At 40.9% G+C, this 23,610-nt stretch overlaps 1 protein-coding gene across 1 annotated transcript in view; it reads right to left on the bottom strand.

The window, feature by feature from the left end:
- The window catches only part of LOC139199402 (complement C3-like), a 52,683-nt gene that overhangs the window by 22,342 nt on the left and 6,731 nt on the right, over positions 1 to 23,610 (bottom strand). Inside the window, 42 exon segments of the mRNA XM_070828469.1 lie at positions 75 to 163; positions 331 to 425; positions 538 to 700; positions 1,331 to 1,526; positions 2,360 to 2,455; positions 4,199 to 4,339; positions 4,554 to 4,698; positions 5,003 to 5,086; positions 5,229 to 5,321; positions 5,707 to 5,796; positions 5,975 to 6,077; positions 6,152 to 6,241; positions 6,352 to 6,442; positions 6,837 to 6,885; positions 6,966 to 7,047; positions 7,194 to 7,256; positions 7,978 to 8,133; positions 8,260 to 8,337; positions 9,268 to 9,353; positions 9,755 to 9,905; positions 10,492 to 10,587; positions 10,707 to 10,843; positions 11,329 to 11,535; positions 11,641 to 11,730; positions 11,842 to 11,905; positions 12,663 to 12,875; positions 14,124 to 14,263; positions 14,400 to 14,488; positions 14,598 to 14,709; positions 14,815 to 15,012; positions 15,339 to 15,407; positions 15,620 to 15,749; positions 16,038 to 16,193; positions 16,364 to 16,555; positions 16,886 to 16,980; positions 17,081 to 17,180; positions 21,013 to 21,159; positions 21,551 to 21,666; positions 21,907 to 22,027; positions 22,298 to 22,400; positions 22,506 to 22,593; positions 22,684 to 22,766. Of these exon segments, the coding sequence (XP_070684570.1) occupies positions 75 to 163; positions 331 to 425; positions 538 to 700; positions 1,331 to 1,526; positions 2,360 to 2,455; positions 4,199 to 4,339; positions 4,554 to 4,698; positions 5,003 to 5,086; positions 5,229 to 5,321; positions 5,707 to 5,796; positions 5,975 to 6,077; positions 6,152 to 6,241; positions 6,352 to 6,442; positions 6,837 to 6,885; positions 6,966 to 7,047; positions 7,194 to 7,256; positions 7,978 to 8,133; positions 8,260 to 8,337; positions 9,268 to 9,353; positions 9,755 to 9,905; positions 10,492 to 10,587; positions 10,707 to 10,843; positions 11,329 to 11,535; positions 11,641 to 11,730; positions 11,842 to 11,905; positions 12,663 to 12,875; positions 14,124 to 14,263; positions 14,400 to 14,488; positions 14,598 to 14,709; positions 14,815 to 15,012; positions 15,339 to 15,407; positions 15,620 to 15,749; positions 16,038 to 16,193; positions 16,364 to 16,555; positions 16,886 to 16,980; positions 17,081 to 17,180; positions 21,013 to 21,159; positions 21,551 to 21,666; positions 21,907 to 22,027; positions 22,298 to 22,400; positions 22,506 to 22,593; positions 22,684 to 22,766 (4,887 nt within the window).

Genomic DNA, 23,610 nt, shown 5'->3' on the forward strand with positions numbered 1-23,610 from the left:
ATGATTAATGTTTTGAATGTAAGCAACAAAATGTATGGAAATACAATTTGGAAAAATTAGGATAAATTACTCACCTGACAATTTCTGGAAGTTGGTAATCTCCGGAGTGGATCCCTGATTTCAGAGAGACTGGATCAAGTGGTAAAATGATGCCTTCAGGGGTCTAATAGTAAAAACATTTATTATTTGTTATTTTGGTCATTTGTAGGGAAATGATCGACTACTTAGCATCTGTAATATTACCTCATCAACAGGCTTTGTGCTACCAGTAACAGATGATTATATAGTATTTCATTCATTTCTGATCTTACTCAGGATCAAATACAATACCACAATCTCAATGGTGATAGAAGCATCAGTTTGGGTTTCCTCATCCCTCTCTACAGGCTCCATACGGGGCGTCACTGCAAACATCCTGAAATGAACTGACACAGAGAGAGAAAAGTGTTCATTGTGCTGCTGAAGGTTGTAGGAAGGTGTATCTATGTTTTAGTCATGTGACTGTTAAACAACTGTCTTTCTTTCTTTTTAAGTCACCTTTGCTGTTGGGGGTGTAGAGGGTCTTGTCAGTCTGGATAAAGATGTACCCGGACTGGAAGGACACCAAGACGACTTTTTCCAGCACTTGGTCAGGGAACTGAGCTTGCAGGTACACATACTGCTTCATGGTGGGATCCCTGCTGAAGTCTCCAGCAGGGATCTGAATCCAGTATGAAGAGACACAAGCAGTGTATGAGAAGCAGGATGGGGTGTATCATTTGCATAGAAAATGAAACCAAGTAACAGTAATATACTGTCTTGCTAAATAGTGAATATTACTCTCACCTGCTTTTTTTACACAGTTCTGTTTAATAGTGGGTCTCTTGGTGATGGCACAGAATGTAAGTTATCAGTAATTCAGCCGTATTGTCTTTGAATTTGAACAATAATCTACATTATATACATAATGTATATATGTATTTTATTTAAGCAAATGCATAAAAACAGTAATCCGGCCCTATCATAACAGGGCCTCATTGAAAGATGTTCTGTGTGGGAAGAACGTTCTCTACACATACAGATCACATGTGATAATAACAGCTGATTTCAGACACACTGGATCAATGAAAATATATGGGGTCAAACACAGCTGTCTGGTCGCAGAAACCATTTCACCTTTGATAATCACTGCTCCTCTCATGGATAGATTTCACCACATACGGTGCTTAGGGCATTAAGAGGTTGTGCCATGTTCACTACACCAAGGATCTTCCTGGGACTTGTCACGGACTGGCTAGCAATTCTATATGGTTGCAACTGTACACAGATACAGTAACAGTATTTCATGTACCATTATTTGTCCTAAGTCCTGAAAGTTTTTCCCACTTGTGAGGGTCACTGAAGTGGATGCCAGTCTTTTGGTTTTGGTTGGATGGTTCATCACGATGATTTCGACCCTAATGTCTTCTCCATTGCAGTCTTGACACTCCACAAAAACATTTTCTGCTGTTCCTACCCGCAGCATGTTGGGGGCAGACATCACCTTCCTGCAGAGCAACAGCCAGAGAGAAAGAGAAGGTATTCTGTTGGGACTGAGCAGAAATTACTGCATGCTGACGCAAATATCTTTTTTTTTATTATACTAATTTCTGGAACCATAAAACACAGTGGTAGGTTACCATAGATAGTGGTTTACAGAGATATCTGTGTATGTGCTCTTAGAGAAGTGACTCCCATCCTCACACAACCTCTTCAAAATAAAGAAAAGTGCGCTTGTAAACCATTTTCAGATTTTTTTTGTCCCCTTCACTTATCCCTTTAATCATTGTGCGACCTGCAGGTTTATCTTTGGCTCCTTTCGGGGTCCTAAGGTCCAGGTCTGTATGCTAAAGTTTCAGTTTACCCAAACTGCCAAAAACAAACCAACATATCTGCTCAGATCATGAGCTCCAGCATGGACTTCATACACAATGAGTGATCTATTGATTATCTTGATTAAGATCCAGCTCTGGATCAACACAACATTGCATCAGTGTTCTCGACTCAGTCTGATGTATCTGGCAACATGCATCTTTCTACAAATACAGTCTGACCATATTTCACCTTGACTTATGTGACATGCACTGCAAACTGGGTCACAGCCCCTCGTTATGTAAGACATGGGCAGGATGGGACTGACTTAAATCAACTTAAACGCTTTCTAAATTGGTTATAAATGCGGAGACGCCCTGATAATGTTGTTGCTCCCATTACAGTTTAACCAAGAACAATCTGAGTATCAGGAAACTGAACAAACAAACAAACTGTATGTTTTAGCTCTGTTTTCTGCGAACTAATTCAAACCCAGGGGAATGTGTAAAGGTAAGGCAGGTGAACTTACAGTGGAGCTCCATCAGCCAGAGATGTGAGGGAGGCAAAGGCCAGAGAGGCCAGCAGCCACGGCAGAGTCCTCCTCATCCTCGTACCTGATCCTGATCTGCTGTCAATGCAGGACTCTCTTTTTATCCACACTCCTGCACCTCCATCTCACTACTGTCTCACCCGTCCTACTCCCAAAGGGTTTGTGCAAACAAACACATCAACCCATGATTTCCCAGCAGCAGTTGAGAAACCGCTCAGTTCTGATGAACGTTATCTCTGCTGTGAGGAAAAACATAAGCAGTAGAAAATCAAGGGATAACCAGGCTGAACAAAGGTAAACATAAATATTCAACTGCTACCTACACACACACACACACATGCACGCACACACGCACACACACACACACACACACACACACACACACACACACACACTGTGTGTACCTCACACACTCAACAATAGCAGTAAATGTAATATTGTTCCCCCACTGCTCTCTCTCTCTCTCTGATCCCTCATCTGGACTGTGGAGAGGCCAGCTCTCCTCCCAGAATTACAGCATTTACAGGCCTGCAGCTTACTCCTCCAGCCCCAGCCTCAGTGTGGCCTGTACCAGGGCAGACCACCCTTCTCATGGCAGCGACACAAAGCCCTGCCTGAAACAAGTTTATCAGCGCCATCAGGTATGACCGAAAGTCTGCCAGCTGATCTTCAGAGCAACAGGAGCACACCAGCAAGTCAGCGCCGAGCTGCTAACTAGCCAGGAACAAAGGAGCGACCGGATTCCTCCAGCCTGCAGCCAGGACAGCAAGGACAAAGAACCACAACCCTTCTTCCAGCCTGGCTCATCAACAGGCTAAGAAACAACACACTCAAGGACCTTCTTCCCTTTTGAGGACTGGTAACAAACTCTAACTGGGCTTATATAGCATAGCATTACTGAATACATGTATTGGTTTTGATTTGTTTTAATGGTTATTGAGTTTGATTATTGTGATGTGTTGTTGTTTACTGTGAAGCTATACAGTTAAGTTGATGTTAGTTTGCTCACACAGACACAGGGTCTTGCAGGCTACTAACCATCCTCTCCTAACTTGGCACCTTTATCCTACACACTCACACAAGCAGTCTTACAAATAGGCCTCGACCGAGAGACAAAGCTAAGCTAACAGCTACAGCACATGGCTTTCCTTTGTCTGCCTCTGACCCACACACCAGGGGGTCTGGTGGTTATTTTGTAGGGAGTCAACACCTTCTGTTGTCCTCCATGTTACATTCTTTTGCCTAGCCACATGTATACACCCCCTACACACTCACACTCACACACACACACACACACTCTCTCCCAGTTAGAGTTAGGGTTAGGGTTGGTAGAAGTTATTAACTTAATTAATAATCATAATACCAAATTGATAGTTTAGTATTTTATTAGACTGAATCAGTTGATTGATATAATAATCACATCACTTGATTTGATGATATTGTGTGACACTGATACATTTAATTTTATATCAGCATATAATCACAACCGATTTGAAATTTGTTTTATTCTACATTGTTCTCTCCTATACATCACTTCACTGAAATATTTATTTTAGTTCCACTTCTGGTTGAACTCCTCAAATCTTATTATACAGTAAACAGACAGTAATCACTACTTGGCTAATTCACTACATTAACCAAAAGATCATATGTATATAAGAAACAGACAATGAGATTAAGACCATTGAATTTTAATCAATACAGTGCAACATTGTAACGCTTGCAGCCCTTATCTCATAGAGCTGAAACGTTTACAGAATAAGAGTAATGCAAAATAATAACAATTTTAAAAGAACATTTTATTTTCTTGAGTTTTACTTCTGCTGACATCCAAAAAATGAGTACTGGTTCTTCATCGTCCTCAAGCCCACACAAACGGGTCTGTATTCATCAGTCTGACACTCTGCTTCTGTGGGCCAGTACTCAATCCAGGTTCTCTCACCAAGTACATACTGATACCTGAGGAGAGCAAAGTGAAAAACTAATTTGGTCTCTGTAACACGCTGGAACATAACATGGAAAAAATTCAATAGCAACAGGCATATATAATAGAGTATTAGATAGGAACACTGAATTTAGAAAACAGTGGTTAAAATGTTTATATGGAGACAATATTAGGAGAGGGATGCACACACCACACACACACACACATTCACATTAAGAATAAACTTACAACTCATTTTCGTCATCTCTGTGAATATCTTTGGATGTGCCCATGATCAGGTACGTTTTGCCGGTCTTCAAATCTAAAGACTCCCTGCAGTGTGGATAACTGAGGAATGTGCGTAGTTTACCCTCGGGACCCACATCATAACTTCCTGTAATTTGAATATAGAAGAAGAGAGGGAGGGTACTTGAGTATTAAATGCATAGCTAAATGTACAGTTGAATTAAATTGAATGCTGTTGAATCACATACGACCAGTGAAATCATGCTTCTTGCCAAGAATTCGATGAGAAATACCACTGTCATGTCTGTATAATGGCGTAAATATGAATAATAATAATAATAATAAATATAAAAAGTGTCAGAGCAAAGAATAATTATGTCATCACCACCTTTGAGGCACCTTACAAGCACATCATTAGTCATCATTAGTACGTTTCAAACATAAACACCCACCTTCTATGATCACTTCCATTACCCGCATTGTGTAAATGTCAGTGGACAAATCATCTTTAAATTCTTCCAGTCTCATTTTGTACGCTGAGGACAGACAAACCACAGATTGTTAGCCCACTTGTTCCCTTGTTTACTTGTTCCCTTAAGGTCTTACTCACATGAACATACACATCTAGTTCTTTGGTTAAAAGCACTATATAAATGCTGTCCATTTACACTCCCTTACCGAAATCTATTTTAGTCTCCAATGTAGTCTCACAAATCTTGATTGTGCGCAGGTCATCGCTGATGTCGCCCTTCTTCTGCATACTGCAGTTTTCTGGAGACACACAATCGGCACCAAGTGAATACCCAACTGATGACTGATGACATGAACAAGCACGTGCAGAGGATGTGCGTGTAGATGGAGAGTGCAGCTGTATCTAGGTCACACTTTAAGTTAGTTAGACTGCTGCTCTGGTCCCACGAGATCCTGCAGGTGTGCGTTGCTCTTGTTTAATCTTCTCTCAGCCTCGAGTCCCCCGACTTTACAATAATAAACTGCTGCAGTCTACAGACAATACAGGGTGATAAACCCCAAACAACTGATCACTGAAGCGCAGTGGTGAAATTGTGTTTAGGCTTTCCTTCAAGAGTTTCAGATGAAACAAATTTATACTTATAGTAGATAGATCAGGACGTCAGTCAGACATCATCCTGTTTACCTTCAGCACATGTGCATTCGTCACCTCTACAGAGCCGCAGTAGCTGTCCACCTCTCCTCTCTGGGTGGTAGAACTTCACACAATGCGTTTCTACAAGAGAGAAAGACATTTGAAAAATATAAATAAAAAATATACATTAAACGCTTTGAAAATGTAACACTGCCCACGTCTGCACAGTGTCATGTACTCGGAAATGTATTGGTATCAAAGAAAGAAAAGCTTTAGCTCATGGAGCAAATATATGTTTCTGAGTGTCTTTGAGACTCACGGTCATAGTATTCATAGACAGACACGGCAGCTGGTTGTATGACGCCAACTTTCATCGTCTGTTCAATCCTAAAAGCAATCTCCTCTGTTCGCGTGTGAGAAACCTGCAAGTAGAGATGTAAAGAAAGGGTGAGATGGGGATAAAGGGGGACAGAGGTGGGGAACACTGATGACTTACCTTATCCAGGTAGATGATGAGTGAGCCTTTTTCTGACAGGGCTGTGTTCATCTCATATTTTGAAATTGTGCGAGCGCGACCTTTGGACAGCTACACACACACACACAAACAGACATCAGGCAAGTTTATTGACCATAAAATACATGTTATTTCTCCAAACAACCTCATGTGGCTATAAGTGTATCTGTGGAATTTCTTACTAAGTCGAGGTCATTTTTGTTTGGGGTGAAGCCAGTTAACAAGCCAATATCCAAGATTGACATGGTGGCATCACGCTCCTTGTCCTTGTACCTGTAGAGAAAATGGATTGAATAATTAAAATAAAAACATAAATAAAGTGGAGATTAAGAAAGCAATGCCTTTTATCAAATGTCAATTTCAGATGTTTCAACTACAATGTATCCTAGTGGGAATGGGCTGCTGATGAGTTCAAATTGGTGTGAAATCTCGTTCAAAAGAATGTTAAAGTTTATACCATCGTATTTTTCTGATGAAAGAAAAGTGTAAAATTATGGTAAATAATATGGAAACCAGGGACATGGAGGCCAGAGCAATTAAAATTTATGAGAGTAACAGAAACCAAATTGGGAAGGAGTGAAGTAATGTAGGGGCTATAAGTGGACAGGAAATGGTCTTTGTCATGTCACTGTGGCACTCGCAATCATGAGTTCTTGATTGTACTCACAAAACCTCTATTTTCAGCTTGTATGTCTGCATATCTTCAACCAATTCATCTGGAGGAGAAAAACATTAATTAGATGAGCATTTAGTTTATTTGACAAAAACAAGAAAACATTAAATGAAGACACATTACCTGGGAGGAGCTGCACTGACAGGTTAAACCTCTGACAGTCATCCTCTTTTTCTTTAGGCAGAGCGTAATACAGCGACACCATCTGTCACATAGGTCAAAGTGTATCTTAGAACGTGATAAGCTGACAGGCATCTGTCTTAATAACACAGTCTCAACAAGGTAAAAAGAAAACTTCTGGTCTCATCTGAAATTCAAAGGACCCTTCAACAAACATCAGATTTTACTTACTGTCACGGTTGCCTCTCCTGTGCCCGTGGCAGTCACTTTCACATCCTGGTTTATGTTATTTATCTGTTTGAATTTGAATATGCACACACACACACACACAGGGATCAGAAGAAAGAACATAGAAAACAGCAAGAACCAAATGCACTCAGTAGTTTCCTACTGCTACAGTAAGCTTAACCATAACCAAATGTTAAGCCTGGATCAGATAGTGTTTTGGCAAACACTACCTAATGAGGGAACAGACTTCGACACTAGAGCTGTCATTCCAGCTCACTTACAGTCAAGATGTTCATGAAGATAACTGTATCATAATGTATCATCAATGGAATTAATCTGCAGTTCAAAACAAGAAAGTCCAAAACATGACCTGCAACAGACGAGGCTAGCTGACAGCTCGAAATAACTCGCGCTCTGTTATGTCAAAATAAAGGAGTTATTAATCACTTGCAGTCCCTGTCAACCGGTTAAGGGGAATGAGGAGTCAGCAGTCATTGACGGTATAAAACTGTCAATGAAATAGGTTTTACAAAAATTGTGAATCACTGCAACTGCAAGAAGTCAATCAGCATATAGGCACAGGTTTTCATGAAAAATATTAGGCTGATTGGTAGTAGTAGCGAGATTAGCTGCGGACAGACTGACACACACACACATACACACACACACACACACGTCCAAACATGACCAAATGCATAATCCCCACCAGGCTTACATCTGGCGGAGATAATAATGATAATAATATGCCACTGTAAGTTTGTTTGTATGAGACAGTGTGTGTTCTCACTTTAGATGTTCTTGTGGTGTAGTGGTTTTCTCTGTTGAAGTTGTACTTTTCAAGTTTTAATCTGCCTGGAAACAAGATGTCCACATTCAAATCATACTCTGGTTCTTTAGCATTGGCCCAGTAATCAGCCACAGCCTGGTACACCATTATAGTGGCCTGTAGAGAAAAAGAGTGAGGGGAAGAAAACAAGATTTATGAAAAAATAGGTTATTAACCAAGATTAGCTGAAAGAAAAATGAGCTACATAACTGTATCAATATGGACAGAGGACTTATGTATTACCTGAGTTGATCCATAATTTCCGCCCACCTTCTGCTGTTGGTTGAACCATCTGACAATAGGTCTTGCATCTTCATAGGCCTTTTTTAACAGAAGGTAAGTAAATTGTTGAAATGTTCTGTGATTTTTGATTACACTTTAGTGAAAATAGAATAGAAAATTGCAAAGGGAGGGACAGAGTGGTTCACAGAAAAGCCTCTGCTGTTATGTGAGAACCTACTACTTGAGCTGTTGTCAGTCAAGACTCCTTAGCCACTGAGGCCCCCAGAGCCCCACAAAAAGCATCGGACCACAACTCTACTGTAGCAGCCTAAGTCAGACATCAACTCACATAACGACCACAGTGGCGCATTTTGATCAGGGGAAGGCAGCAGAGGCAACCCTTTCCACCCTCAGCAGAGTACCCTGCACCCTGGAGAGGAAGCGTCACTGCAGAGCTAAGAGTATATGCCCCTAGGGAGCAAAGAAGGTATGTCACTACTGCTTTAGGCACCTGAACTGGGCCCAGACGGAGCTGAAAGTGGTGAGTCTGTAGCAGACCAGTCACAACTGGTAAGACAGTACTCACACAGAGAGAGACAGTGCTTAGTTATTCTGGGCTATTAGACTGCGACACTGTGATTTGAGGCAGACTCCTGGAAATGTCAGGAGACATTTCACTTCGTGGGAGAGAGTGTGGTCCATACGGGGTTAACAGACCAACTGCACAATGCTCTTGTGGTAAATATTTGTTTATAAAACACTCAATGCACATGAGAGGCCCCCCTCCAATTTCGAAATTAAGAAACACAGAGATATTTGATAGTTTTAGTATATTATTTGTATCAGTGATAGCACCACAGAATGTAAATCACAAGTGTATCTGTGCTGTTTAGTTAGATATATGTTTAGTAAACACAGCATTAATCCATGTAATTAAATGTGGTGCAACATTTTGAACCTGAGCATGTTTCATTCTGAGCATGTAACAACGGCATCCTGGTGAAAGACATATAAGTGGGAAATGCTCACCTCAGCCTTGACCAGAGCAAGAAGAGCATAAGCTGTGGCCTCCAAGGTGTAAACAGGTCCTTTAGGTACTGGCCAGTGGGACTTGTCTAAGGAAAACACAGACAAATATCCTTATTATATTATACCTGAAACAAGCTTCATTTATTATTAATTCCCCAATCTTGGATTTTGGATCTAAACAAAGGATTTATAAAGTCAATACCAGTATTGATATTTGAGGGAAATATAACATGTTTTTAAAATAAACACAAACATTTTTGATAACAATATCTTAAATTTGTTATTCAAAAATGTTAGAAATACATTTACTGAGCAGGACCTCTCTATGGTAATGAGACGCTGTTTCTAAAAATATATCTTCAGATTTCTGTACTGAGCAAAAAAAATCATGCATTGATAACCCATTGGTATACCACTGTGGATTTGTAATATTTTTGAATCTATACACTTATTAACTCTATTTATAAATATTAGATTCAGTCAGCACCTGCAGAAGCAAACTTCAAGAGAATCTCCCGGTTCAGTTTGTTTTCATTGGCCAAGGCGTATGACGTCATGGCAACAGCATATGAGTAGGTGAGGCTGGGCAGACGCCTCTCCAGGTAGGCCACTGCTTTGTCTACACTGCCTGTCAGACTCTGGACAGAAGAAAAAGAAAGGCAGAGAAGAAGAAAGGAGAATATGGAGAGTCACAGTCACATAACAGTAATGCATAACACTTCTGTTCAGGAATGTTGCAACATTTGATCCTGGGACAATAGCTGAGCAGAAAAATGTTCTGGTGCCTCGCCAACGATCACGTGACCACAAATGAGGCTGTATTATGTCACACTTGTATCAAACAGGTGGTTTTAATATGGGGTGTCCTTGTTAATCTGCTACAATATTGAAAGACAGTGATGGCAAATGTTAGCTTGACTAGATTTGACAACATCTGGCAGTGCCTGGTGGCTAGAAATGCAAACTGATTATTGTCTACTTCTGTCTGAGGTGAAGAACCCATTGATCAAAAAATTATTAAGTATTTTGAGTGTATAAACATACCATTGTAAACTATGTTATTTGCCTCTCAAGAACGTACAGCTGGACACGAACAATAAAAGTCAAATTGCTTCATAGTGGTTCTGTGCTTCAGGCAGCTTGGTTTTTCCCATCACTAGTGTGGAGCAAATAAATGAAGTAATAAAAGAAGTGAGGGGAAGAGAAAACAGAGGAGATACTCACATTAACAGAGGCAGCACATAGTGTGCGTGTCTCCTGCATAGCGATGAGGCAGAAGGCCGTCATGGAGGCGTCTGAATCTCTGCCTTGCACATCACCCTACACATGTACACACACACAAGCAAGTTTTTATTCTTATAAGATGACTCTCAATGACATGTAATTGTTTTCATCTTGATTATCTTTTTTGAGCAAGTTAATGAGGTCAGTGGACGCACACGCATTGCATTACTGTACACATATCCAACTTCTCTAAACATGCCGTCAGGTTGCTGTGCGTTGAGAATCAGAAACTTGACAGCGTCACAGATGTGGCCGCTTTGCACTGCAATCAGACCGTTGGCCATGGCAAACACTTTGGCAACATAGGCTGTCAACCTTAGAGAGGAGAGGAGAGGAGAGGAGAGGAGAGGAGAGGAGAGGAGAGGAGAGGAGAGGAGAGGAGAGGAGGTGTAACAGTATAGTTTTATTTATTGGCACATGACTTACATCCAGTCAGAATCTAAGTAGGATTTGTAGACAACTGAAACACACAAATCTGTGGATGACTCACCAGGAGCTACTTTGGCGCTTGGGCCATACAGCAAAAGACCCATCTTTTTTTTTACGGTATGCAAGCTGGTTCCGGTAGCCTGGAAACAAATAAAAACACACAACCTTTTAACTGACTGATGAGTCCTGTTTTTTGTGATTGGAGCATCTTTCAAATTATTGGTATAGTTTTTATTTTGTATATGTGTTTGTGTGTTGCATTCAGACCATTTATTCTCAGTGGCCAAGATTCTAAATCCCACAGAGTTTATGGTATGTGTGCTAATGAATACTTCTGTGTGTTCCTACCTGTTTTGATGTGTTGGAGGGCTTCAGCACGTTTCTGGAAGCCCACAGCTTCCCACTGGTTGGTTTTGTCCAAATATGTGGTTGCAATGACAGGTAGGGTCATGCCGGCCATGTTCTGCTCTCCACAGCCTGAGGGCTGGACGATCAAACTACCCATTGAATTCCCACTAACGGCGTTCTCCAGCAGTGCAGCTACTTGTTCTCTCCCTGCACGCACATACACACAAACAAAGAAGAAAAGCATTATGCATTATAAACCAATGGTAAGAAACAATTAAACAGACATGTTGAGGTGATCTTTTCCAGACAGACCTGTCAAGGAGATCTGCGTGCCTGTAGGTGAATGTGGTACCAAATCTTTCAAGGGAATTCCACTGTTGATAACTTCTACTTGTTTACCACCTAAAGCAAGAGTTGGGTAATCAGTTAACAAGTGATAAACACATAATATTATATATCATATATATATTATGTCATACATATATTTTGTCGCAATGTAATGGGTAAACTCACCTACACCTTTAGTAGTGGGGTTTAGAGTAACAATCTGAGAAGATTTAACCAGCACGCCCTCTGGCTGAAAAAACAAGAGAAAAAGCAAGATACAATATGGTTTGCTTATTAAAATATTCTCTTTCTCTTTCTTCATTTCAGATCATACATATAAATTTGCATCAAAGTTAAGCCCCAAAAGATGTCTGTTTCTCTATACTGACTTGCTGTTCATATCCCCTTTCCAACCGACAGTCAGTGCTGCTGTTAGTAAAAGCACGACTACAATTACTCCCAAACCTTAACTACGTGGTTATTGCTGTAACCATGACGACAAAGCTCCTGCAACCTTAAGAAAGTAATCATTTCATCCCAAATATGATGCACCCTAAACTTATCAATGCACTTAAACTCAAATTAAAAACTAAACCCTAAACAATTATTCTTTCCCATAACCTAACAAAGTTCTTTTTTGTGCTTAAACCTAACCAAAAACTTAACCACAGCGTTGCAACATGAACAAATTGATTATCTAATTTCTAAGTGATATGTAAGGATTTTGGATGGCACAGACACATGATATCATCCAACTGATAGGGACGTCAGATCAGAAGACGCTTCTATGAGTATATACACATTTTTTGTTATTCAATCTGGAGGAATTGTTGAATATCACTTGATTACACTCTCAAAGAAGTGGCCATTCACAGTATCCCATCCCAGAGTGGCTGCAACTACCTGACAGTAGCCACAAATGCGTTACAGGCCTGAGACAAAATGTAATTTGAGCTGAGTGGTATAAAACCACTCTTAGCCCACGACATGGAGCACACTTCTCTTACCACCACCCGAAGCATCTTCATGATTCCATCACTGAACCCTGAGTCTTTAATGGCTGCTTTGACCTCAATGCGGTATTGTCCTTCCTTCATGGGAATAATGATGAAGGGTACAGATCGTGTAGATTGGTGCCCAACTCTGACCTCCTGACGATACTTCCCATGTTTTGAGGCTGCGCTGCACACATGCTTCTCTTCAATCAGCTCCACACGCACCTTGAAGACGAGACAAAGGTGGAGAAAGATACCGATAGGTGTATTTGATCAAAGATAAAGGCCCCCATTGAGTGGATAGTAAGGATCATAAATCAGCAGTTTTATTTTAGGTCACTAACAATGATGCATCCCTAATTTGATGTAATGCTTTAAGTTTCCACAAATTCATCTTGAGAATCAAAAGGCACACTGTAAATATTTCAACATGGGTGCCCTAAGTCTGCAGCCAAGACATATCAGACTGGAGAAAGGATTTCATTCATTCTCTTTTGTGCCGCACCTTGTACAATTCCCAGTATTAAAGGGGACATATCATGCAAAATGCACTTTCAACATAAAAATGTATCCCTGGTGATTCTAGAGACTCAAACTTAGAGAAAAGACCCTCCTCTTCCCTTTTTTCTCCTCCTCCATCTTTGAGTAAATGTGTGAGAAAATGCTGTTTAGGTTTGTTCCTGTTTGTCACACACATACAATTTCTCACAGTGACTGTAAAACACAACAGTTATTTGACAGGTTAGCATGTTGCTTGGCTCATGGGGCTACTTCTCCAAAGACAGAAAAGCTCATGTAGAGGTTGGTGGGGGGTGCTTGCTCATGCATGTGGGAGTTGACCAATCAGAGTAGACAGAGCTGTTATGTCTCCTCGTGTTTGTTAAGTTGTCTGTGTTCACTGGCGTGTGGTCTTGTCTCTCACTTCCTGTTTTATTGTGAAAACTAAACTCTCCTCTCGTTTCAGGCTCTTGACTTCCTGCCCTTGTGTGTTTCCCGCCTGTGTGATTGTCCGCCCCGCCCTGATTGTTTCCACCTGTTCCCCATTACCTTGTGTATATATTGTCTGCATCTCCCTGTGTCCTGTGCCAGATTGTCTTGTCTTGTCGAGCGTTCAAGTTGCCAATTATATCTTGCCAAGCCTTTGGACTCTTTTGTGACAATTGTATCTTGTTAAGTATTTTGTCATTGCCCACGTCCGTAAGTATTGGTTGCCTGTCAGTCCTTATTAAAGTGTTCACCTGTCTGAGAGTTTCCTGTCTTGCTTTTGGGTTCTACCTGGTCCAGTGCCTAGCCTTGATAAGAGCTTTAAAGAGGGGGGCTTTAAAGAGGCTAAAATGGAGCAAGTTTTTTTTTTTTTTTAGCATTACAACATAAATTGCTGTGTTTGCCCTTTTGTTTGCAAACTTCCCAGAAAAACATCATGGTCTTATCGGCTCTATCCTGAAACACTGGAGCAGAGTGACACAGACTTACAAGCGCATCATCTGGGCTGTAGTTGTGGAGGATTGCTTTAATTTCCACCTGCTCTCCCCGGACAGCAGCGTAGGGCAGTCTGAGATCAATGAAGAATTCCTTCCGAACAATTACCTCTAACGAATCGCCAACACAGATTCCTTAAAGATGAGAGGGACGGAACAAAACATGTAATCAAACAGAGAAAGAATGAAAAGTGTAAGGGATGAAAGAGGAGCGTGTCTAAACTGAAACACAACTGACACTCAAGACAGATTTTAGTCACTGAATCCTCACCGTGAGTTCTCGACAGGCTAATGCCAGTGAACTGCCAGGTTGTGATTGAATCTTGCAAAGGAACATTCTTCTCAAAAGATGTGGTGCCACTGAAACAAAGAAAGATGTAAAGAGGTAAAGGGTAGCTGTAAATCCTAGTGGTGTCGTTAATGAAGTTATTGGTATGTCTCTAGTGTTTATAGGTGTCAGTAGACTCACCAGTTTGGTGAATGTCGAGGGCAAGCAGGCAGTTTGATATCTGACCACAGCCAACTTTCAGGGAACTTGGTGCGGGTAAGGATTTGCCAGAGACTGCCTTCATCCTCCTCACCTAAAGTGTCATTAAAAATGTTACTATTGTTCTTTGGGAGGCAATGACCAACTACCAGTGTGACCATGGAAAGTATTCACCCCATCCTATGTCCCCATCTCTTACTGCGAGCCAGTTGGAGGCTTTCCTCCTTCTTCTCAGCTCGCTGGCTTTCCATCTCTTTGCAACAGTGCAGGAAGGCCTCGACACAGGATTGACCGTCCGTGATGTACTCGCTGCGAATCTCACAGGTGTACGAAACCGGGGTGTTCTTCATGCCATCTGAACAACAGTCACGCTGTAGTTGGTCTTGATATTTACTCACTGGAAAGAGGGTTGTGGAGGAGAGATAGAAGTGAGTTCAAAAGTTGTAAATGAAACTTTTTCAAATGAGGAAAATAAAAAAAGAATTTGTCCTTCTGGTTGAGTCAAGTCAGTTTTATTTACATTCCCTCCACCCTTAGAATCTTGATTTGAATAAGGAAAAAATGGGAAAGGGAAAAATCTGGTTTCCTCTCTCTACACTATTGGACAGACTTTCAATAAAAGTAGCTAAAACGAGTTTCAGCTCACTTTAAACCTGATCTATGTGACAGAAGATGACTGAATATGTGGTTACTGGGTAGTCCAGAGTTGCTTGTGGTTCTTACATAAGCTGGTTGTGACGTCCATTATTGTGGTCCTTCGTTTCCTCCTGCTGGGGGCCGGACATTTCAGTTCTGGAAATGCAACACAGACTAGATCTTTAACAGAACCCAACAAGGTGAGACGCAGACTGGATTTCTGCTTGGTATAAATGATATCATGCTCTGAAAATCAGAGTAAGGTAAGACGCATGGACGAGATGCAACACTTCGAATGAGCACTCGAATGAGGAAAGCCTCTCACTATCTAGTAATATGTCATGGGTATACCAGTGAGGTAGTGTTACCTTGTCTGTATGCAGTCCCTGAAGCCGTGCTGGACTCGAACAACAGCCCAGCATCATAGAACACACTCATACCGTCCTTCCCTCCACCTGGGGTGCAGCCTGTGTCATACGTCTCTACAAGGTCCCACACCTGAGCAGGGTGGAGGTCACACACACACACACACAAAGAAAGAAAGACATACAGACAAGACTTAAGGTTACAGTGTGACAGGTAAACAGACATCTGTAAACAGTTCTGATATGGCATTAGAAACATGTAACATGCAACATATTTGCTGCAGGACATATTTATACTGGACATTGACTACTTGAAGCACTATTTGAAGCAACACGCTAACAAACTTGAAGGTAAACGTGTGTAATTTTTATTTGATATGTAGCTTTTCAAATCAAACCACTTTAAGAGTATAGAAAGTGCCTTTTTCTGGGTGAGGCGGTGCTTGTTGTTGAGGACATAGACGCCTTTGTCAACTGCCACCAGTCCCACTGTGGCCCCAGGGTCTCCAGTGACCTTCAGACCAAACATCTTGCGTGGCAGATAGGATGGAGCGGCTCTCGATGATTCCAGTTTCAGCTAAATGTGAATGACAGGCCAAAAAATGAGAAATGCAGTTTTGTATTTGTTAGCAGTTACGCACATGAAAAATATGTCCTAGAAATATACGACTATGTCTGTCAGATTGTGTGTGTTGGGTGTATTCTTTGTCCACTTAATTTCTGCTATATCAGTGTTGTGTGTCTCACCGAACCCATGCAGGAGTCTTTCACATCCACCCAAACAGAATCTGACACCACTTCATTGCCATCTGTATGGTAGTAGGCTATGATGCGGAATGATGGCAGCATTTCTTTGGTAATGGAAAGTGTCAGGGAAATCAGTACTTCGCCACTTGTCTTGTAACGACCATTTGTCACCAGCTGACCTCTGCTCAGGACCTATGGACACACATTTAGACATCAGCACTCATCCAACTTGTGACTATGTGGGATAAAGGAATAAAAGAATATATATATATATATATATATATATATATATATATATATATATATATTGTTTTGTTTTGTTTGTTTTTTCTCTCAATTTTTTATTTGCATTTATTTTTTGATTTTGTTATATACCTTATATAGTTTGACAACTGACTAATTTCTCTACCTTTTCTGTCTCCTTTGTTGCTGTAACAAGTAAATTTCCCCGGGGAGGGATAAATAAAGTCTATCTTATTTTATCTTATTTTATCCTATCTTATCTTATCTTAAATCTCTTACCAGGTATGTGATGTCACAGTTTTGGTTTGACTGCCTTTTGAGGATGAGGTTGATTTTCATGTTTTTTCCTAATTCCATCTCAGCTGTATCAACACCTGTGAAAATTACATGTTGCAATGAGTGCTGGAAAGTCAGTAGTCCGAGTGCATGGTGCGCACTGCCACCATCATGAGCAAAAAGTTATCTATTCCTCACCAATGTGGATGTAGCTGTTGCTTTCGGTGGTATACGGGAGAGCTGTCATGTTGGCTGATGCTTGTCTGTCATGTGAAATATGAGGATCATCGGTCTTTGTCTGCAATCAAGGAGACACAATGTTAGTGTGACGCCACAATTGTGAAGTCACAATTATGATAATGTATTTTGTGTTTATAAGCAGTAGCAACATGCTTTTAAGGTGTCCACAGTAGGCAATGCATTTGTTTTGTTGTGGGGAATTAACATGTCATTCCCGCCTTTGGCCAGCAGGAGGCAGCGGGGCACTTTGTGTTGTGTGTTTGCAGCAGTCGCTTTGTGGCTTTTGCGGCATCACGGTCTGTTTCCCTCATTCTGCTGAGCGAGGCTGAACGAGCGGAAGCAAAGTTGCCCTGTCTCATTCATTTGTTCTGTTTGCAGAATTGATAACCTGTTTACTTGGTACCAGCCGGTACCTGTAACATTAGCATACACAATCAGCTACATAGATAATACAGTGGGGCAAAAAAGTATTTAGTCAGCCACCAATTGTGCAAGTTCTCCCACTTAAAAAGATGAGAGAGGCCTGTAATTTTCATCATAGGTACACTTCAACTATGAGAGACAGAATGGGGGGAAAGAATCCAGGAAATCACATTGCAGGATTTTTAATGAATTAATTGGTAAATTCCTCGGTAAAATAAGTATTTGGTCACCTACAAACAAGCAAGATTTCTGGCTCTCACAGACCTGTAACTTCTGTAAAGGCTCCTCTGTCCTCCACTCGTTACCTGTATTAATGGCACCTGTTTGAACTCGTTATCAGTATAAAAGACACCTGTCCACAACCTCAAACAGTCACACTCCAAACTCCACTATGGCCAAGACCAAAGAGCTGTCAAAGGACACCAGAAACAAAATTGTAGACCTGCACCAGGCTGGGAAGACTGAATCTGCAATAGGTAAGCAGCTTGGTGTGAAGAAATCAACTGTGGGAGCAATTATTAGAAAATGGAAGACATACAAGACCACTGATAATCTCCCTCGATCTGGGGCACCACGCAAGATCTCACCCCGTGGTGTCAAAATGATCACAAGAATGGTGAACAAAAAATCCCAGAACCACACGGGGGGACCTAGTGAATGACCTGCAGAGAGCTGGGACCAAAGTAACAAAGGCTACCATCAGTAACACATTACGCCGCCAGGGACTCTAATCCTGCAGTGTCAGACGTGTCCCCCTGCTTAAGCCAGTACATGTCCAGGCCCGTCTGAAGTTTGCTAGAGAGCATTTGGATGATCCAGAAGAGGACTGGGAGAATGTCATATGGTCAGATGAAACCAAAATAGAACTTTTTGGTAAAAACTCAACTTGTCGTGTTTGGAGGAGAAAGAATGCTGAGTTGCATCCAAAGAACACCATACCTACTGTGAAGCATGGGGGTGGAAACATCATGCTTTGGGGCTGTTTTTCTGCAAAGGGACCAGGACGACTGATCCGTGTAAAGGAAAGAATGAATGGGGCCATGTATCGTGAGATTTTGAGTGAAAACCTCCTTCCATCAGCAAGGGCATTGAAGATGAAACGTGGCTGGGTCTTTCAGCATGACAATGATCCCAAACACACCGCCCGGGCAACGAAGGAGTGGCTTCGTAAGAAGCATTTCAAGGTCCTGGAGTGGCCTAGCCAGTCTCCAGATCTCAACCCCATAGAAAATCTTTGGAGGGAGTTGAAAGTCCGTGTTGCCCAGCGACAGCCCCAAAACATCACTGCTCTAGAGGAGATCTGCATGGAGGAATGGGCCAAAATACCAGCAACAGTGTGTGAAAACCTTGTGAAGACTTACAGAAAACATTTGACCTCTGTCATTGCCAACAAAGGATTGAGATGAACTTTTGTTATTGACCAAATACTTATTTTCCACCATAATTTGCAAATAAATTCTTTAAAAATCAGACAATGTGATTTTCTGGATTTTTTTTTTTTTTTTTCTCATTTTGTCTCTCATAGTTGAAGTGTACCTATGATGAAAATTACAGGCCTCTCATCTTTTTAAGTGGGAGAACTTGCACAATTGGTGGCTGACTAAATACTTTTTTGCCCCACTGTACATGAAAAGTGTAGTGTGATGATGATGATGATGATGATTTAGCATCAACATAATTTAACGTCGTTCATTGAGAAATGAGTGGGCCTTTCCCAATTTCAGTGTTCCAGTGTCTCTGGGTTATGAAACAGGCGCCTGCTTACTGAGAACACTAATGGAAGGTGAGTATAAAATGACCAATTCACGACCAGAGGAGCTTCACACTTAACTAATACTCCCACATTCTAAAATGTGGTCTGTAAATTCACGACACACAGTACTGTAATGCAGAGTGGAATTCTCTTATGTTGAACTAACCATATGGGATATATAGCCTGCTTTGGTATAAATATCATGCTATTAATAATACTGTTAATAGAAATTTTAAAATAACTTATATGCTTTCAATCATTCTCCTTAATGTGAGTGAATAAATCACTATGGGAGACTAATTTCCACTATCCAAACATGCGGGAACATCAGAGCAACATCTTGGCTGTGCTTTCAATCTTTTTAGCTATCTGATCGCTCAACTTGTCTGGGAGAAAAACTTCCAAAGTGTGGGAGCAGTGCTTAATTTGTGAATCATGAGGTCCCAGGACACTGAGAGGGTGCTTTCTACCAGTACCAGGAGCACATTGGAGGATGTCTAGCTGTTAAAACTAAAAAAATATAAAATAAAATCATTACAAACAAAACAATAATTATTTTACATTTCTTAATCGGAGCATTCACGATAATCACTCAAAATCAGCAGCGGGAGTCATATAGCAACAGTTGTATGGTCTCTCTCTCTCTCTCTCTCTCTCTCTCTCACTCTCTGTTGTTATCCTATCTGACTGTTTGGGCCAAAAGTTCTGAAACAAGTGATGTGTTCGGTCTGTCTGTCTGTCTCCATCTTCTCCCCTCTGTTTCAGTACTATAGACAGCACTGCAACTACATATGCTTCAGGCACCACTGTCATCAGGAAGTCAGTGTCTGCTTTTCATTTGTTGAAGTGAAGCACTTTAAATTTACATCCAGTTAGCATCAACTGCATCTCAGCTAGAGTTAAGAATGGTTATTAGATACACAAACTTGATTTAATGTGTCATTGGCATATAAAGTTGGTATGGCTAACATGTTATCAAAAGCATTTACTTTTATATACACACATTTACATTTATTTGTAGGAGTCGCGTTTATGTCCACCTAAAAGATTGAAGTTCAATATTCAGTCTTCTTTTAGCTTTGTATTGGTATCCATGACCCACTGAGAAAGATTACTTGTTCTTTAGCTTGAAGACATCCAACCACTGTATTTTCAACATTCTTGTACTGTATCATTAATGTGTGGGCAGCAGAACCAAAACAATGAACAAATGAAGCTAAAAATCTGCATACAGCTGCATAGTTTGGTCATAGCTGTTCTTGATTTCAGCAACCATCCATCATCTACACCGCTTATCCCTAAGGGGCGCAAGGGTGCTGGAGCTGACATTGGGTGAGAGGTGGGGTACACCCTGGACGAGGCGCCAGTAAATGACAAGGTCCACACATATAGAGACAGACAACCACTCATCGTCACACTCACACCTATGGGCAATTTAGAGTCACCAATTTAACTGCATGTCTTTGGACTGTGGAGGAATTCAGAGTGCCCGGAGAGAATCCACATGAGCCCGGGGGAACACACAGACTCCAAGCAGAAATGCCCCGGGTTCAATTCGATCCTGTTGTGAGGCAACAGTTCTAACCACCACACAATCTTAGTGTCTTGAGTTCACCACTACAAGCACATTTCAAAAATGCTGGTCAACATTTAAGTAGATTTGAGCTTTCATTTGTCAGAGGGGATGTAGTGCAAAAAAAGGTAAGATACTTACTGTAATTGTCAGTGTGCCGATTTTTGTTCCTGTATTGATGGTAAGCCTCGCCATGCCGTTGGCTGCGGTCAAGCCATGCACTTGGCCTGGATCGACCACAACTGGAACACCCTCTGCCGGAGTGTCATCAGGATTCACAACCTCAACCTGCCATCAGAGTCACAAACAGTTGACGGAAACAGAAAACTACAAACAGTTTTACTGAAACACATCTGATTAAGGTCAAATTAATTCAATTAGATTCATTTTTTCTGCAAACTGCACTAGCTGTGCACTAGATATTATGTCTTAGATAGTATAAAGTGATCCAAATTGTTGGGTTTCTCTTTTTCTCTGAAATCTCAACTGTTAAAATCTACCTTTGCATTATAATGAAAATACAGTAAAACATTGCAATGATAAATAATAAGAAGCATTACACAGCATATGACTTATATTTCAAGAGTGACTGTATTTCGTTAGTGAAATGTTTTCTGAGAAGGATCTTTTCAGCCATACTCTTTCTGTCAGTTTGAGTAAATGGAAGTAAGTAACTTACCGCAACATCGAAGGACATTCCTGGTTTGTAATATTTTGGGGTTCTCTTGAAGGTGATGGTGTAAGGTGATGTGACGATCTGGATACCTTTCAGCTCTGCCTCCACCATTTCACTGCCTGCGAGTTGATGCAGAAACACACACACATTTGCACACAAACTGATCACAAGATTACGTCTGTTCAGTTTCTTCTGATACAGATAATTATATCCTGATATCTTCGTTTCCTTGTTTTTACTCTCATTTTTGGAAGTTTTTATAATACTGAGAGTTGCTTTTTCTCTTTCAGCTGCTGAATACGCATCAGTCACACATGAGCAAACATACTGAAAAGACACAAACACACAGACTTTCTTACCGCTCTCCGTCAGCACACTGACAGCTACAAATATGGAACTTCCCACCAGGTCATGGATGTTTATGAAGGTCTGTGTGATGTGTTCTTTCTTCAGTGTGACCGATCCTTGACCACTCACAACCTAATGTGATATAATACACAACATTCATCTTGAAATACAGTCAGTGAACAGATGGAGGTACTTCATAGATCCATCCGTAGATAGGAATGTGACAAAAACAACTGCAGACTTCTGAATAACAAGAAATCCTAGACATGTTTTAAGAGAGTCTTGCAGATTTAGTAGCACTGTTGAGGTCCAAGCTGTAAATCACATACTGCATAGGACACACTGACCAATCAACTGGCAAAATGGTAGAAATACAGTAAAAGTATAAAAGTAAGTGCTCACCGGCACATTCTGAAGAGAACCTGGAAAGCTTTTCTTTTGACCGTCTTGTATAACCCCAAACACCACAAAGGCCTTCCCATCCACCTCTTCACCAAACAGATACCTAAAACCACCACAGAGGGACATGTTTAAGTCCACAATGAAGTAAACCAGGACAATTAAAAATGACTAACAGACTAAAAACTACAAAACAAAAACCCTCACGTACGTAGCTTTGATGTTGACGGTGAGCTCTTGACTGTCCACGTAGAAGAAGGAGCTCTGAGGCGCCAGTTTAACCTCAAAACTGGGCAGCACTGAAAAGTAAATGAGTGTTATTGTGTGTGCAATAAAAGGTAAACAGTAAATGACTGTTACAGTTGTTACAGTGATGATGAAGGACTTACCGTATTCTTTGACCTCAAACTCTGCAGAATAGCTCTGCTGTGGGTTGCTGTGGAACTTTGCCACCACTTTCCACAGTCCGGAACTACAAACACACACATGAACACATATTTCAATAATCAAGCAAATAATCTAATTATTGCTGTATTTAAAATCCAGAGAATGAAGGTAACACAGTAATCACACTTGCATGAAGTTGTTTATATCCAACACAAACTGCAGTATAAACTAGGGGTGACCCCAAATTCTCAACTATTCGATTTAATAGCAAGATCGTGATTTGACTGTCAATTACAGTTGAATCATTGTAGTAGCATTAAAATGTGGTTATGAAGCAAAGGAATATTCCATTTGGGTTATAGGGGGGTGCTGACTGTCTAGTTTTGTATAGCATTGCTGGAGAGATGAATACTTCTGGTTTCTGAGTATCCACATCTGTACTAGGTGACATCAATGGACCACCACAATATCACCATAAAAAATAATACAGCGTAAGTACTCTACCTCATGCTCTGAGCACATTTTGCTGAACTTTTTCAGCATTATTTAGCTTCAAATCCTGACCGGCCCTGCCTCACTGACGGAATAACTGACAACTATGAATACTGTGCTGCTGTGCCTAAAAGTTCCCATTCTGAATTTGGAAGCGCAGGCATCGTTCCTGCTGCTGTGTGATCACTACAGGTGTGTAACAATTAATATAAGTAAATTATTCCATTCCAGCACCTTAACGTTAAATTTGTCAGGGACTGCCCAGAGCTCAGAGGCAGCAGCAAAGCATCACTGTTTAGGCACAAGTAAATGGACCGCTTACTTGCTTGTTCTAATAGTGTAATAAAATGTACATTGCATGCATTCATACATTTCAGTTTTATACCTCTCTAATCTATCTGTGTGCACTTTATTGTTTTGTTGTGTTGTTTATTATT

The sequence above is a fragment of the Pempheris klunzingeri genome, chromosome 3 (genome assembly GCF_042242105.1).
Source record: "Pempheris klunzingeri isolate RE-2024b chromosome 3, fPemKlu1.hap1, whole genome shotgun sequence".
Classification (NCBI taxonomy): domain Eukaryota; kingdom Metazoa; phylum Chordata; class Actinopteri; order Acropomatiformes; family Pempheridae; genus Pempheris; species Pempheris klunzingeri.